The 16,414-nt window shown below is 54.2% G+C and overlaps 1 protein-coding gene across 2 annotated transcripts in view; it reads left to right on the top strand.

Moving 5' to 3' along the window:
• Positions 1 to 9,054: 9,054 nt before the first annotated feature.
• The window catches only part of LOC102072317 (GDNF family receptor alpha-4), a 76,346-nt gene continuing 68,986 nt past the window's right edge, over positions 9,055 to 16,414 (top strand). For both annotated transcript variants that reach the window (XM_074540738.1, XM_074540739.1), the window contains exon 1: positions 9,055 to 9,641. In XM_074540738.1, the coding sequence (XP_074396839.1) occupies positions 9,431 to 9,641 (211 nt within the window). In that variant the 5' untranslated portion in view covers positions 9,055 to 9,430. The remainder of the gene's footprint in view (positions 9,642 to 16,414) is intronic.

Consider the following 16,414-nt stretch of genomic DNA (forward strand, 5'->3'; position numbering starts at 1 on the left):
TGAGAGCAGCACCTGGTCAGGCACACCTGGAGAGCAGCACCTGGTCAGGCACATCTGGAGGAAGAGTCAGAGCCTGCTCCAAAGGACTGGGGACACCACAGGGGAGGAGGAATTCTCAGAATCTGAGAGGTTGGAAGGGACCTCTGAGCTCTCTGGGGGGATCTCACAGCCATGGGGATCTCACAGCTCTGGGGGGATTTCACAGCTCTGGGGGGATCTCTCACAGCCATGGAGGGATCTCACAGCCCTGTGGATCTCCCAGCCCTGGGGGGATCTCCCAGCCATGGGGATCTCACAGCTCTGGGAGGATCTCACAGCCCTGGGGGATCACATCCATGGGGATGTGGCACTGGGGACAGGGGCAGTGGTGGCCCTGGCAGGGCTGGGGATGGCTGGACTGGTAGAACTGAGAGGGCTTTTCCTTATTTATTGCTTTGAATGTGCTGCACAGCTCTGCTGAGAGCTGAGGGAAACAGCCCAAGCACCACGTGCAGCCCCTGCCCACTTCCATGGGCTGGCTGCACTCAAATCAGCCTTTGGTATACCCAGAGTGATCCAGAGATGACATTTATGAGGGATTTTGGTTCAAAGGGGTTAGAATAGAGGTGCAAATACTGATAAATTATCTTCCTCGGTTTTTTCTCTCTCACAGAGCGGAATAAAAATGCCACAGACTCAATTTCTATAATGTTCTGTTTTCATCTGTAAGAAGAAAATTTTCAAGCTTAGGTGCCAAAAGCAGGAAAATTAAATCTCTATTTAGACAGTTAAATAAGAGGTTCAATTTTCAAAGGTACAATACCCTGTATTCTTAATTGCTGCCAGAAGAGACTGAAACCTTACTTTACTTTTAAAAGGGTATTTTCTAAGTCTATAAAGAAAACTTTCTTATTTGTAAGCACTTCAACAGAAAATATCCACCAGGGAATGAAGGACAGATGTTCACTGAAAAACAACGTGCTGATTTTTGCTTTTAAAGTTCAACTCCTCGCAACAGGCAACTGAGATGGGTTCAGGAGCAAAGGAATAACAGAAACCAAAGGGAAATCAAAGGGAAATGGAAGGCAAATCAAAGGTCCCATGCTCAGCTCTTCTTCCTCTCCTCTGCACTGAGGGGCTGCACCCAAGCTACTGCCAGTGGAAATCAGGGAGTGTGGGGAAGGGTTTGGAGCCCCAGGAGAGGCTGAGGGAGCTGGGAAGGGGCTGGAGAATCCCTGAGGGAGCTGGGAAGGGGCTGCACAATCCCTGAGGGAGCTGGGAAGGGCTCAGCCTGGAGCAAAGGAGGCTCAGGGGGCCCTTGTGGCTCTGCACAGCTCCTGCCAGGAGGGGAACAGCGACAGGAGCAGAGGGAACGGCCTCAGGGTGGGCACAGCAGGAATTTCTCCATGGAAAGGGGGATCAGGCACTGGAAGTGCCCAGGGAGGTTTGGAGTCTCCATCCCTGAGGGATTTCCCAGCCCTGTAGATGTGGCACTTGAGGTCACGGGCAGTGGTGGCCCTGGCAGTGCTGGGGGTGGTTGGACTCCATGGACTCAGAAGGATTTGCCATCCTGAAGGATTCTGTCACTCCAGGTTCACTCTCAGCTCCTTTTCCCCTCTTTATGGAAGGAGCTCCTGGCTGGGGGTAGCTCCTTCAGTGCCAGGTTTAATCTGTCCCCTGACAGCAGTTCCAGCAGCAGCTCTGACTCCATTGATCATTCCAGCCTGGGCAGGAGGCACCAGGGCAGGGCTGGGCATGCGGAGGGGACAGTGCCTGCAGGAGGGTGAAGCTGTGCCCACAGGGCCTGCAGGAGGGCGAAGCTGTGCCCATGGTGGGCATGGGGAGAGCAAGGCTGCACCCATGGTGGGCATGGGGAGAGCGAGGCTGCGCCCATGGTGGGCATGGGGAGGGCTCAGTGCCCGCAGAAGGGTGAGGCTGTGCCCACACTGAGCCACACACACAAGGGAGAAGCTTTTATGTAAACCCTCCCAAACCCCAGCAAAGGGATAAGGAAGCCACAGTTTAAATTTCCTTTCAGCTTCATTCTTCCTCACATCCAACATAGCTGCTGCTGACACCTGGTCCTGTTCCTGAGCTGAGTACAGCCCAAGGTTCCCCAGGTTTTAAATGTGTAATTCTGTTTCATCCAGCCCTTGCTCTAAGGGTGATCTCCTTAGCCCTCAGCACAGCCAGGGAGGTCTCCAGGCAGACAGGAACGCTGTCAGAGTGCAAGCCTCAGGCTGTGACCTTGGCTGGACCAGAAGAGGCTCTGCATTGGGTCTGTGCTAAACACTTCCCATCACTCCTCCCCACACACCAGCACCCAAGATTAACACTGACAGGAGATCAGCTGCTCTCAGATAACTTAATGCAGGCTGGAAGGCTCCCAGGGTCGGAAAGCAAACCAAAACACAGCCCATAATTCTGAGGGGAAATGGGGATTTGTCACGCGGCACTGAAAAACAGCCTGGTGCTGGAATGAGTGAGGCTGTGTGGAGAAGGGCTGTCACCTCCTGATGGGTGCCCTTCGTCCCCCTGTCCTTCCAGCAGAGCTCAGGGAACATTCCAGTGTCACCCTGCAGGCTGGGCACAAACAGAGCTCCCCAGGGCTGCCCTCAGCCTCACACCGTGCCAAGCACCCCAAAACAAAAACAGGTGTGGGAACTCAACCTCACACCATGCCAAGCACCCCAAAACAAAAACAGGTGTGGGAAGCAAAGGCTTTGCAGGAGGGTCCCCAACACAGGCAGGTGATTCCCTGCCCCAGCTGTGTTAGGGGATGGTTTCAGTGTGATTCCTTGCCCCAGCTGTGTTCTGTGCTGTGTTAGGGGATGGTTTCAGTGTGATTCCCTGCCCCAGCTGTGTTAGAGGATGGTTTCAGTGTGATTCCTTGCCCCAGCTGTGTTCTGTGCTGTGTTTAGATGGTTTCAGTGTGATTCCCTGCCCCAGCTGTGTTCTGTGCTGTGTTTAGATGGTTTCAGTGTGATTCCTTGCCCCAGCTGTGTTCTGTGCTGTGTTAGGGGATGGCTTCAGTGTGATTCCCTGCCCCAGCTGTGTTCTGTGCTGTGTTAGGGGATGGTTTCAGTGTGATTCCCTGCCCCAGCTGTGTTCTGTGCTGTGTTTAGATGGTTTCAGTGTGATTCCTTGCCCCAGCTGGGTTCTGTCCTGTGTTTGGAGGATGGTTTCAGTGTGGGTGATGCTGTGCAAACACTGAACAAGAGAAATCTGTTGTTCAGGAAGGATCAAGGACGCTGAGCCCACACTTCAGGGTGGAAGTTGTTCAAGCAGCTGCTGTTTCTGGAAGCACAAACAGGTTGGTGCTGCCGTGTCACTGCTTTCATAACACCAGGGCTGTTCTCCAGCACCTGGCACCTCCAATAACCCTGTGGGATGAACTGTGGGTCACTGGGGGTTGGATATTGAAGGGTGGAAGGTGCACTGGGGACACTGAACGAGGCTCTGTGCCCTCTGGATGCTCTGCATCACCCAGGACAAGGATGGCAGAGCTCAGTTATTATGAACCACAGACAGTGCAGCAGGACACAGGCTGCTCTCCAGGTCAGCAGGGAAAGTTCAGAAATGAGAACAATATCCCCTTGTTATTAACAAAAGGAGGAGGGAAGGAAAGCATTTCAGCAATAAAAAAATCAGCCTCTGGTTTATTTAAAAAAATACTAAAACAATGAGCTGCAAACAGGGAATCCAGAAAACTCCTCTGATAAATGTCAGTACTTTTAAATTAGGACAAAGGAATTAAAAAAATGGAGGCTTATGTTTAATTCACTTGAAAGCAAATTAAAGGGTTCGGCTTATGGATGAAAGAGAAAATTAGGTTATATTTTTCCCTGAGAGTTACCAAGGCTACTGCAGCCCAGAGAAAGCCACCCAGCCTGGCGAGCTGCTGTTGACAGGGCTGTTTGCACATCTCAAGTGGGTTTAGGAGAAGTGGTTCCATCTCAGGAGCTGGAGCTGGACCAGACACCGTGTCACACCTGGCAGGGACAGCATGATGTTGGGTTTCTCTAACCCAGGGATCTGTCCCAAAGTAATCCTTCCTCCTCCTCACTTCACAGGGCTGATGGACAGGAAGCCTCCAGCAGTGCCTTGTTTGGTTTTTCAGAGGCTCAGGTGCTTTAAAGCACATCCTGCACTTGGGCATGGTGCCTCCAGCATTTCCCTGTGACCAGAAATGCTGCCCCAGTTCATACTGCCAGGCTCACTGGGAATTCCATCTGGCACAGAAAGGGTTTGGGGAGGACCCTTTAGAAGGAAACTTTACTTGCAGGTTTGTGACTTCAGGTGCTGAGCTATTTCATCCTGTTTCTGCTCATTCTTGAGGTCTTCTGTGAGATACTCAGCTCCTGCTACGTTTCATGAAGGTTTTTCATCGGAACTTAATTTCCATCGTGGGAGCCAGAATTGTTATGGCAAATCTTGAGCAATTCAGTTGTTCAAGGCCAGGCTGGACGGGGCTGGGAGCACTCTGGGGCACTGGAAGGTGTCGGGGTGGAACAGGATGTGCTTTGAGGGCCCTGCCACCCCAAACCATTCCCTGATTCTGCAGTTCTCATTTCTCAGCACATTTTCTTTCTCAGTGCACTTTGCTTTTTCCACCCTCCTCAGTGGTTCATATTACAGAAAGCAAAGTTGTCTCATTGATTTTATTCTAAGGGATCTTACAGACACCAAGGCAAGCACAGAACTGAGTATCAGCCATGGTTCTTCCTTCATTTCTGGACAGTGTCTGTCCAGCTTCCCTTGTTCGCTTTTGGGGTATCCCCTGAATGAATATACAGAGAGCACAGGGAGATTGGGGTCATTACATCACTCAAATTCCCTTTTCCTTTTGGAAACATCAAAATTACTGCAAGCCATGGCTAGTCAAACCTGCTTGGCAATGAGTTTACAATACACCCTACAGGTGCTAAGACCCTCCAGGGTCCTTGGGAGAATTAAGATATTCCTGAAAAGGTCTCACAGCAGCTGCAGTTACTGGGGTTTGGTTTGATTTGATCCTAAACTCTAACAAGCAACTCTCCTACTCTCCTGCCAGTACAGTTTCAGAGGCTGAAGTGCTCGAGAAGTTCAGCAATGAGAGGGTCCCATAAGAACACAGCTGCAAGCAATAAAGAGGAGTGAGAGGAAAAGTTCCTGAACACAACCCCTCAGGTTTCAGTTCACAGCTCCTGCATCCCCCAGACAGCTGAAGGCCAGAGCCAGAAGCCTGCTCCTGCCCCTCCTTCAATCAGGAGCAGCCCCACGACCAGAGAGGGGCTGCAAATCAGGTGAGCTGGAGCCCGAGCAGCAGCAGGAGAGGAGATGCAGGTGCCAGCAGGGGATGCAGGTCCCAGAGCAGGGAATGAACATCCCAGGAACAGGGGATGCAGGTCCCAGGAGCAGGAGGGGATGCAGGTCCCAGCAGGAATGCACATCCCAGCAGGAGGGGATGCAGGTCCCAGGAGCAGGGGAGGCAGGTCCCAGGGGCAGGCAATGCACATCCCAGCAGGAGGGGATGCAGGTCCCAGGAGCAGGGGATGCAGGTCCCAGGGGCAGGCAATGCACATCCCAGCAGGAGGGAATGCAGGTCCCAGGAGCTTCTCCAGCTCAGGAGAGGGTGGCTGCTCTCAGCAGTGACCTCCCCACCCATGGAAAGGGCCCTGCAGCTCTCCTGCCCCGCTCCCACAGCTGATTTGGGAGCTGGAGGCCATCTCTGGCCATGGGACTGTGCATGGCAGGATCCTGCACAGCAACCTGACTGTAGAACACACCCCAAAGTTGTCCTTGGTTCCAGTGGGACCAGCTTCACTCTCACAAGTGCATTCCTTTTAATCAGCATATTTTCTGTGCTTTCCCTGCCCAGTGATTTCTCCACGGACCTACCCAAACAATCCTTTCTTTCACTGCCTTTGCTAAATCTGTTGTCTGGAACTCTGGGGAGCAGCTTGTTGGGATAGGTCTAACAGGAGCAACAATGGGATGTTTTTCCAGCTGACTGATCAATACCTTGACTCATTTGCACAGAAAGGGAGCAGGTGATTTTCGAGGGGGTGGAAGGAGTGCCTTTACTTCCTCCACTCATGGAATAAATGGCTTTACTTCACTCGTGGAAGGAATGCCTTTACTTCCCCCACTCGTGGAAGGAGTGTCTTTATTTCCCCCACTCGTGGAAGGAGTGCCTTTACTTCCCTCCACTCATGGAATAAATGGCTTTACTTCACTCGTGGAAGGAGTGCCTTTACTTCATTCGGGGAAGGAGTGCCTTTATTTCCCCCACTCATGGAATAAATGGCTTTACTTCACTCATGGAAGGAGTGCCTTTATTTCCCCCTACTCATGGAAGGAGTGCCTTTACTTCTCCCACTCATGGAATAAATGCCTTTACTTCCCCCACTCGTGGAATAAATGCCTTTACTTCCCCACTCATGGAAGGAGTGCCTTTACTTCCCCCACTCATGGAAGGAGTGCCTTTACTTCCCTCCATCCATGGAAGGAGTGCCTTTACTTCCCCCACTCGTGGAATAAATGCCTTTATTTCCCCCCCACTCCTGGAAGGACTGGCTTTACTCCCCCCACTCACCCCAGCACCCACCCAGCAAGGAGGCGAGAGCCAGCCCTGATGAATGGGGCTGCAGGAACAATGATTCCTCTCTCCCCACAGGATCTGTAGGATCTTTTCTGGGCAGCTTTTCCCAGTGCAGCTCTTGTCTGCCCTGGCTGTCCCACGAGTAATTACAGAGGGCAGGAAATGCCTCCCTGGTGGGATTGGGATGGCCGGTGGGGGTTGTCTGTGCCTGCATTTTCCACATCCCCAAACCCCCCATTTTTTTATTTCCTCTTCAGGCTTAGGAAGAAATGATGCTTTCATTGCACTGATTCCTTGGCAGCTTCCCCTTGTCCACGGAGGAGGCCCAAGCCTCAGCCCAAGGGGTGACACCAAGGCAGCCTCGAGCTGCTCTTCCAGCTGCAGCTGTGAGCATGCAGGAATTTCATTGACCAAAATGAAGGATTCCTCTGCTCAGACCCCAAAGAGGAACAAAGCAGAGCCAGGGAAAACAAGTCCTCACATGGCAGCTCTCTTGGGACACTGAGCTAAACCCATCCCTTTGATGGGATAGGGCTCAGGGCACCTCCCTTGGTCCAAGACCACCAGAATTCCTCATTCCTGAGGGAGGCAAAGACATTTTCCAAGGAAAATAAATTTTTAAATTTGTTAAAAATCTCACTAAAACTCACATATGTTCCAGTGATTTTTTTTTCCCCTGGACAAACAGCCGCTTCAAAAATAGAACAGTGAAAAAGAATCTGCAAAATAATTAAAAATAATAATAAGCAGAAAAATCCAATCATTTCCCCAGCTTCCCAGTTGATGTTTCAACTGCAGCTCAGTGCAACTTCAGCTTGAAATTTGCTTAAACATAATCATACTGTTCTTAAAGAAATCAAAAAACCCAGCTCCAGAGCAGTGTTTTTTACTCCAAATGAGGCTTTATTAACACTTTCTTTTTCCCCACTGAGTAGCTCAAGAAATGCTCATTTTGGGTGTGAAATACACTTGCTAGGGACATTAATGTATTTACAACTTTTCAGTTCTGGCAGAGGACTAGGAAACCTGTTAAATGGATAGTTCCAGGCTGGAACATGGTAGAAACTTTCAAAAGCAGAGGAAGGCCAGGGAGGAAGGCCAAGGATCACACTTTCCTTTTGATTTGCCAAGTGGGAAGGAAAAAAAGGAAAAAGGAAAATAAAAAGTACTTTCGTGACTTTTTCTGTTTGATATATAACACCTACAAATGGCTGTATGAATTATTTCCCTTCTCTGTTTTACTCCTGAAAAATAAAAGTGTGCAGTTCTTTGCAGGAAGGATTAATGAGGTGATGCCACGAGGAAATGCAAGTTAAGAACCCTGAACAGCTCCAGCGGAAAAAGAAAAACTTCCCAGAGCATTTAAATACCTGTTCAGTGAAAAGATCTGAGCCAGCAGAGGGAAAAAGCTCTCTCTGCAAATATCCAAAAGCTCTGCCTGGGGAAAAGTGTCCTGGTCACCCTCTGAACCATCCAGGGAGCCAGGGAAGGGAAGGGAAGGGAAGGGAAGGGAAGGGAAGGGAAGGGAAGGGAAGGGAAGGGAAGGGAAGGGAAGGGAAGGGAAGGGAAGGGAAGGGAAGGGAAGGGAAGGGAAGGGAAGGGAAGGGAAGGGAAGGGAAGGGAAGGGAAGGGAAGGGAAGGGAAGGGAAGGGAAGGGAAGGGAAGGGAAGGGAAGGGAAGGGAAGGGAAGGGAAGGGAAGGGAAAGGAAGCTGTGTAGGAGCAGGGGGTGGCTGAGCAGAGCACACTGGCTCAGGAATGAGGCTGTCCCTGCTCCATGGGTCAGTTAATTACTGGGGAACCTGAAGATGTCACTTCACATTTTGTGTCTCAGGTACTCCATGCATGAAATGGAGGCAGTGGGAAATGATGCTCACTCATTATCATAAGGATTAAGGAGCCAGGCTCTGCTCCCTAATCCAGGGTCACTTGCTGGGCCGTGGGGATCAGAGCTGGGGGAAGCAGCAGGGAATGGTGGTGGGGGACCAGTGCACCAGGGTGAAGGTGGTGTGGGGAGCTGGATGGGAAGCCATGGAAGCACACCACCCGAATTTACAGAGGCTTTTGGGGGAGAACTGGGAGGTCATCACGTGTCAGGGGATTTTGGAAGGTGCCGTGGCCCGGAGGGGGGCAGGACATGGCCCGAGCACTCAGGGCAGTGTCACTGCCAGCAACAGTCGGGAACAGGACACATCTCCAAGGCGATGAGGCCGGTGCTTCCACCCCAACGGGAGGGCTGGGAGGAGGGGAGAGGCGCCGGGACCCTCCAGGAGGGCAGCGGGGAGGCAGAAGGCAGCCCGGGGCTTGCAGGGTGGAAGGGCCATGCCCAAGGCACGGGTGCAGGAGATGAGAGAGAGAACCCCCGCCCGGGGCCGGGATGCAGGACCGGGGATGCGGGGCTGAGGAGGAGGAGCGGGGGCCGGGATGCGGGGCCGGAAAGGAGGAGGAGGAGCGGGGACCGGGATGCGGGGCCGGGGATGCGGGGCTGAGGAGGAGGAGCAGGAGCAGGAGCAGGAGCAGGAGCAGGAGGAGCGGGGGCCGGGCCCCAAGCCCCTCCCCAGGGCCGCGGCGGGCGGGGGCGGCCCGGGGAAGGCGGCGAGGCTGCCCCGGTGCTCGGGCACGGGGAGCTGCGCCCGCCGCGAGTTCCGCGCTGAGACAGGAGGAGAAAACAAAACAGAAAAACACACCACAAGGGGGAAAAAAAACCAAACAAAAACAAACAAAGGAAAAAAAAATCACAATAAGAAGCAAGGACAATTAACTAATCCACACGCTCAGAGTCAGTGCGGCCATCCCAGAGCGGCCCCTCGGCGGAGCATGGCGCGGGGGGCGGCGGGCAGCCCGGAGCGGGGCCCGGCGCGGCTGCGGGCATGACCCGGGCCCGGAGCGGGGCACAGCTCGGGCCGGGGGGGCCGGGCCGGGCCGCGGGGCCGCCCCCCTCCCTCCGCCCTGCCCAGCCCTCCGCGCATCCTCCGGCACCGCCGAGCCGCGCCGAGCCGCGCCGGGCCGGGCCGGGGCTCCGAGCCGAGCCCAGCGGGACGATGAGGGGCATCCCCTGCTTCTGCACCCTGATCCTCCTGGGTGAGTAGCGCGGCGCGGCCAGCGGGGCACAACTTTCTGCCGGGCTCGCTCGGGGGGCACTGCGAGCACCCCCGGGCAGGGGCTCCGCTCCGGGAGCGGCGGTGAGCCCGGCTGGCACCACCGAGGCCGGGCTGGATGGGCTTGGAGGCGCCTGGGCTCGAGAAAGGTGTCGCTGTCCGAGGCAGGAGGGTCGGAGCGAGATGCTCGGGAAGGTCCTTTGCAGCCCGAACCATTCCGCGACTCCGTGCTCATCCGTCGGCTTTGCCTCCTGTGCCCTGGAGCCGAGCTGGGCTCGCTGCTGTGCTTTCGGATGGTCCTGCTGCCGCGCATGAGATGCCCAGTTGTGCCCCGCGCATTCAGCACTTCTCGGGCACAGGGCTCGGAGGGGCTGTGCTGCGAGGGGAGGCAGGTTCTGCACGGCCGGGAATGTCCCGGTGTGCCGGGGTTTGGGGCACGGTGTGCGGGGTGGCAGCCCCGGCTCTGTCCCCGCTCTGTCCCTGCTCTGTCACAGCCCGAGCGAGCTGCCGGGCTGCGCTCGGCGTCCGCTCTGCGATTCCCTCACACCCCCCGACCCCAGCCGTGCTCAGCGCTTTGTTCCTGCACCGAGAGCAGGGATGAGCGCCCCAGATGTTCCCCCATCCCCGTGGCAGCCCTCGTCCCCTGGCGTGGCGGGGAGCCGCTGTCCCCGAGTGCGCGGGGATGTGGCTGCGGCTCCCGTGCTTTGAGCATCCCGCTCGCATCCTCCCTCCCTCCGCCCGGCCCGGAGCAGCCGCGTCTCCTGCGCGATTCCCGGGGCTCCCGCGGCCCTGAAGGAAGGGAACCGGGTCGAAGGGGCTGCAGCCCCCGGCAGCGGCTGGGGATGCCCCGGTGCCACCGCGGCTCCTCCCCTTGGGGCATTCTGTCCCCTCCCTGTGCTCCGATGAGGCACCAAAGCCAACAGTGAGCTTAAATAGACCAGGAATGGCTGTGGGGAGGCTGGGAATGGGATGTGCCCGTTCTTTTCGGGTGCCACCGCTGGAGGAAAAGGTCTTGGGGTGACTGCAAGTGGCTGGGACATCGTGGGACGCCCGGCGCTAGGTCCCGCTGGAGCCCCGCTCCTGGGGAAAACCGAGCTCCGGGCACGACACAGAGCTCCTGACAGGATCGAGCTTTGGGCAGGACCGAGCTCCTGGGCAGAACGGAACCCCTGGACAGATCAGAGAGCTTCTGACAGGACCGAGCTCCTGGTGAGAACTGAGCTCCCGGGCAGGACCGAACCCCTGGGCACGACCGAGCCCCTGGCAGGACACAGAGCTCCTGAGGAGAGCCGAACCCCTGGGCACGACCGAGCTCTTGGGGAGAACAGAGCTCCTGTACAGGACAGAGAGCTCCTGACAGGACCGAGCTCCAGGGAAGAACCGAGCCCCTGGCAGAACTGAACCCCTGGGCAGGACCGAGCTCCGTCAGGACCGAGCTCCGGGCAGCCCCGAGCGGGTTCTCCTGCCGTGGGTTGGCTCTGCCGGAGCTCCAGGTGATTCCCCGTGCCGTCTCTCCCTGTCACTAGATGTCAGCAGCAGCAACCCTTCCAGGTCCCAGAGGTGGGGATGGGGGCAGATCCGACCCCTCAGGAGGGCCCGGCCGTGTTCAGCAGGGCCCGCTTGGCTCCGGGGCTGGGAGTGCCCGGGAGCACGGCACGGCACGGCCGGGATGGCCGCTCCTCCATCCCGGGACAGGGCTGCGCCCGGGCTGGGTGGGCTCAGCCTCCCCCAGGGCTGCAGCTTTTCCCTCGGGCTCTCGGGGCTCGGGTGCGAGTCCCGGCCTCGGCAGGATCCGTTTTCCAAGCGGCTCGGATTGGCTCCTTCATTGATTGACTGCCCGATTGACTGGCTGGTGGGCTGATCGATTTCTCTAGAGAAAGTGGGCTTAGGGAAAAGAGCAAATGGCCAGTGCCATTGTCGGCGGTGCCGTTGGGAATAGGGGACAGGTGTTAGGGACACACTTGTCACCTCTGCTCCACGCCAGAGCAAAGCCATCAGCTGCTGTTCACCCTTTGCCCTCCTGGTACTGGGGGAACTTTTCACCCCTGGACTAGTGTTTGACCCTTGCAGGCACAGCACCACCCCAGCAGATGCTCCTGGACACCCTCAGCCTTTTCCCTGGATATTTTTGGGATGTTTGTGTTGTGGATGGACATGGAGATGTGCCTGGGATCCCGTGCAGGGATGCAGGATGCAGGGCTGGAGAGGGCAGGCACGAGCCTGGCAATTCCAAGCTTCATCCCAGTGGGCTGCAGTGCGAGCTCCTCGCTTTTGGTGTGTCCTCTGTGGCATTTTTGGGATGATCCTGGCTGCAGGAGGCAGTTCTTGGTGAGATTGGGGCTGTCCTAAGGGCAGTGCCACCATCGGGCAGCCTGGATGGAGATCCCATCTTCCTGCTGGCACAAGCATACAGGGCGGCCCAGAGCAGGCAACTTGCAGAATTGAGCAGTGTTTTTATTTTCCTCAGCTGCTTTTCAGCCAGATCAGCTCCCTGAGCTGTCCCCAGCAGCCACACTGATGTGAGGACAGAGCAGGAGCACAGTGCCACCCCTGAGGACAAGGGACGTGGCTTTGGGCAAGCTCATGTCCCCTGGTATTTACCTGAGCAGGAATCCCACTCACAGGGCTGTGCTGAGGCTTTCAGGAAGACCTTATGGAAAATCAGGGCTCCAGGAAGCACTGATAGAGTTACATATAGAGAGTGTCATTAATTTGGCAAGGACACAGGGCTACACCTGTGAGCAGCCTGAGCAGCACAGCACCTGAGCAGCACAGATCCCATCAAACACTTGTAGTGTTCCTGGTTTGGCACAGGCTCCTCACAGATCCCATCAAACACTTGCAGGGCTCCTGGGTTTCCATGGGCTCTGCACAGATTCCATCAAACACTTGCAGGGTTCCTGGACTGGGTTATCCATGGGCCCTGCACAGATCCCATCAAACATGAGACTGTCTGGGCGATTTTCACCTGGTTTCGGAACTCAGATCCTGGGAGAAAAGCAGAAAAAAAAATCTCTTGAAAACTGCATCTGTGTGTGTGAGAGAGGGAAACTCTCCTTAAATGAGTGGCTTTGTCAGTTCTGATGGGAGCAATCTGATTTTTGCATCAACAGGAATGTGATATTTGTGTCTCTCCATGTTGGTGCAGAGGAGAAATAAAACTTCTCCCTCAACAGGCTGCCCACTAATGCTGTGCAGATTGCTCTGCAAGGACCTTACCACACCCAGAAAATATTTTTTCCAGAGCTCTGGAGCCTTAAATAGCAATTATTGCTGGGTAAAAATTAGTACTACTTAAGGCTAATAATTAGTACGAATTACTGTGAATAGCATTTTATTTTGCTTTTGGAGACAGAAATGTCTTCCCTGCTCTCCCAGCAATTTTCACAGATGATTTCTATTGTGCCTGAAATTCCCTTCATCATTTTCACACAAGACTTGTTCATTTTTATAACTTTCCACTTGGTCATTTTAAAACATGACTTCTAATGTCTCTAAAGTTTGCCACCTTTTGATAAAAATACCCTGCTACCAAGATATTCATGATTTCTTTTTCCCTCTAGTGGACTTTATATTCCTTTTGCCTTCCCTAAAAAATATATAAATGACCTCTTTCTTCTCAACCCAAAAGTGAGAGAGGACAAATTGAAAGGTAGTTCTCCTGCTAGAAGAATTTTTTTCAGAAGAACACATTTCACTGAAAAAATAAAAAGAAACAGAACTATGGCAAGCTTGTTCCTGTCAATCTTCAGTTCAGAACAGCTCCCTTGTTTCAAAAGCCTCTGTCAGAATCCCCTGTGGTAGCAGTGGAACAGAGCCCCTCCTGGCAGTGCCTGGGCTCAGGGGGAGGGCTGGCAGAGCTCACCCACCTGCGGTCCCTGCTCCACCCTTGGTCCATCCCTGCTGGGCTCTGCACTCCTGGGAAAGCAGCCTGGAACCAGGGATGGGTGAGAGGGTGTCTTGGATTGGAAAGACAGGAGTCTGCTAAGGAAGGCAGGAGCCTCCCCTGAAATGGAGAATGTAAACCCTCCCCGCCCCTCTGAATTGCTATAAATTTTAAATTAAGGGACTCTCAGGCAAAAATATGGGAGCAGGAAATAACAGTTCTTTAATAGGGAAAGGAAAATCATAAAAGGATGTACACTAGAACAACACTGCCAGAGTCAGAACCCAACCTGACACCCTGTGGGTCAGGGTGTTGGTGGCAGTGCCATTGGAATTGTGGCTGCAGCCCTCCTGAAATATCAGGTGTGGCTCTGTTGGAGCAAGGGGAATTTGTAGAGAAGGATGTATTCTTCCTCTGAAGACCCAGTGGAAGGACAGTCAGCTGCTGTTCCTCTGGGGAATCCCGTGGAGAAAGCCCTGCTGGTGTCTCGAACACCTCTGGATTATATCTGGGTAGCAATGCTTAGCTCCTCCCTCTGGGTGGAACCTCTCACAATGGGATGCTGTAGTTCTTATCAGTCATGCGGTGACATTCAATAGTCTGTTATCAGCAGATGTCCCCTCCCCAGGGAGGTGTGAATGTGGTCACTCAAAGGCAAACTGCCCACTTGACAAAGGTAATCTGCCATACAGATGGTGATTGAAAACAACTTGCATTGCAATCTTCAACAGAGGGAGAGCCTGAGGAGCTGGTGGGAGGTGGCACCAGGGATGGTGATTCCTCCTGCAGGTGGACAGGGAGGAGAGCCCAGCCTGTGTGTCTGGGCAGGGGTGTGGGGCTGCAGGACAAGGACCCAGGGCTGCCTCACACAGGACAAGGAGGGTTTCCAGAAGAGAGGTCACCATCCATCATGGGCGAGGAGGAGCTGGGAGTGCCACAAGGAAGGAAAATGAGTCTGCAGGAAGGTCACATCACACTGAAATCACCTGTGAGTCATCCAGGACCTGGGGCTGGTACCAGGTGGTGCCACAGCTGGCTCTGGCTGAGCTGCAGTGAGCTTGGTGGGCACTGAGAGAGGTTGTGTGTGATGGTGTTCAGAGGAGTCTCAGGTTGAGGGAAGAGATGAGGATCTGACTCCATGTTTCAGAAGGCTGATTTATTATTTTATGATATATATTACATTAAAACTATACTAAAAGAAGAAAGGATTTCATCAGAAGGCCAGCTAAGAATAGAATAGCAAATAAGAATGATAACAAAGGCTCTGTCTCAGAGAGTCCAAGCCAACTGACTGTGTTTGGCCATTAATTACAAACATCCAACATGGGCCAATCACAGATGCACCTGTTGCATTCCACAGCAGCAGATAACCATTGTTTACATTTTGTTCCTGAGGCCTCTCAGCTTCTCAGGAGGAAAAATCCTAAGGAAAGGATTTTCTATAAAAGATGTCTGCAACAGTTGTGGTCCTCGTGGACATTGCCAGGCATCTCCTGCATCTCACCAGAGTGGTGGAGGCCCCACCTCTGGAAGCATCCAGGCTGAGGCTGGATGGGGTGTGAGCAACCTGCTCTGGTGGAAGTTGTCTCTGCTCTTGGAAAGTTCCTTTCAACTCCAACCAGTCTGTGACTGGGATTTTTGATTAAATGAACTTTCAAAGGTCCCTTCCAACCCAAACTACTCTGTGACTCTGTGGTGAGCTGGTGCCCCAGCTGCAGATCTCCTTGGGCCCCTTCAGCCCCCCAGCAATGGCACATCTGTCCCTGCCCTGGGGGGACAGGGATCCTGCTCACTCACATGTGTGCTGTCCCAGAGCCTGCCCATGCCTTGTGCTCTGCCCCCTGGCAGGAGCTGCTGGGGCTCTGGGCTTTGGCTGCAGCAGGAGCTGGAAGGGATGGATGACCCCAGAGACACAGAACAAACCCCACTGCCCCAGAGTCCTCATGGGGAAAAGCCCTTCCCTGTGTCCTGCTGTGTTATACGAATATTCTCCAGCTCAGAACTGCTCTGGCCATGTCCTGTCACTCTCAAGTCTCATCTCCCTTCATGTGAATCCATCTTCTTCCTCCAAGGTGTCCCCTCCAAGCTCGGGGGGCCCTTGTGGGTCTGCACAGCTCCTGCCAGGAGGGCACAGCCAGGGGGATTTGGGATCTTATCCCAGGGAACAGGGACAGGAGCAGAGGGAACGGCCTTAGGGGAGCTCAGGGTGGGCACTGAGGACATTCCACATGGAAAGGGGAGGAATGGTGTCCCCATCCCTGGGGGGTTTCACAGCTGTGTTGATGTGGCACTTGGGGACAGGGGCAGTGGTGGCCCTGGCAGTGCTGGGGAATGGTTGGACTCAGTGGTCTGTTCCAATTCAGAGGGCTTTTCCAATTTAAATTATTCTGGGACTCTATTTTTCTCTTTCTATGCAAATCCATCTGGAAAGCAGTTTGCATGAAAGCTGCAGTGAGAGCAGTTGTGCTGTGGCTCTGATTTACGGAATCCAAGTGGCAGAGCCTGTCTGTGGTACCTGTCCCCACCGAGCAGAGTTATTGCAGCACTCCCTCTGTGCTGGTGACATATGGCTCGAGGGCTGCTCTGACACAAAAGTGCAGCCAGCTGGCTTTGGAGGGGAAGGGAATGGCACAGATTGTTTGGTGCTTCTTCCAAAAGGAGGATCAAATTGCTCATCTTTCAAACACCTCCGAGCTCAGCCATCTCTTTGTTGCCCCAAGGGGGTGGCAGTGCACTTTGGGATGGGAGCTTAACCAGCTCCAGATGCTGAGGGCTGTGAGTTAAGCCTTGAGAGGCTGCTGGGTGTTCCCTCCTCGCCTCCTGTTACTGGTACAATGAAAAGAAGGCAGGCACACAGTTTGGGTCAGGCC

Source organism: Zonotrichia albicollis, chromosome 5, assembly GCF_047830755.1.
Source record: "Zonotrichia albicollis isolate bZonAlb1 chromosome 5, bZonAlb1.hap1, whole genome shotgun sequence".
NCBI lineage: Eukaryota > Metazoa > Chordata > Aves > Passeriformes > Passerellidae > Zonotrichia > Zonotrichia albicollis.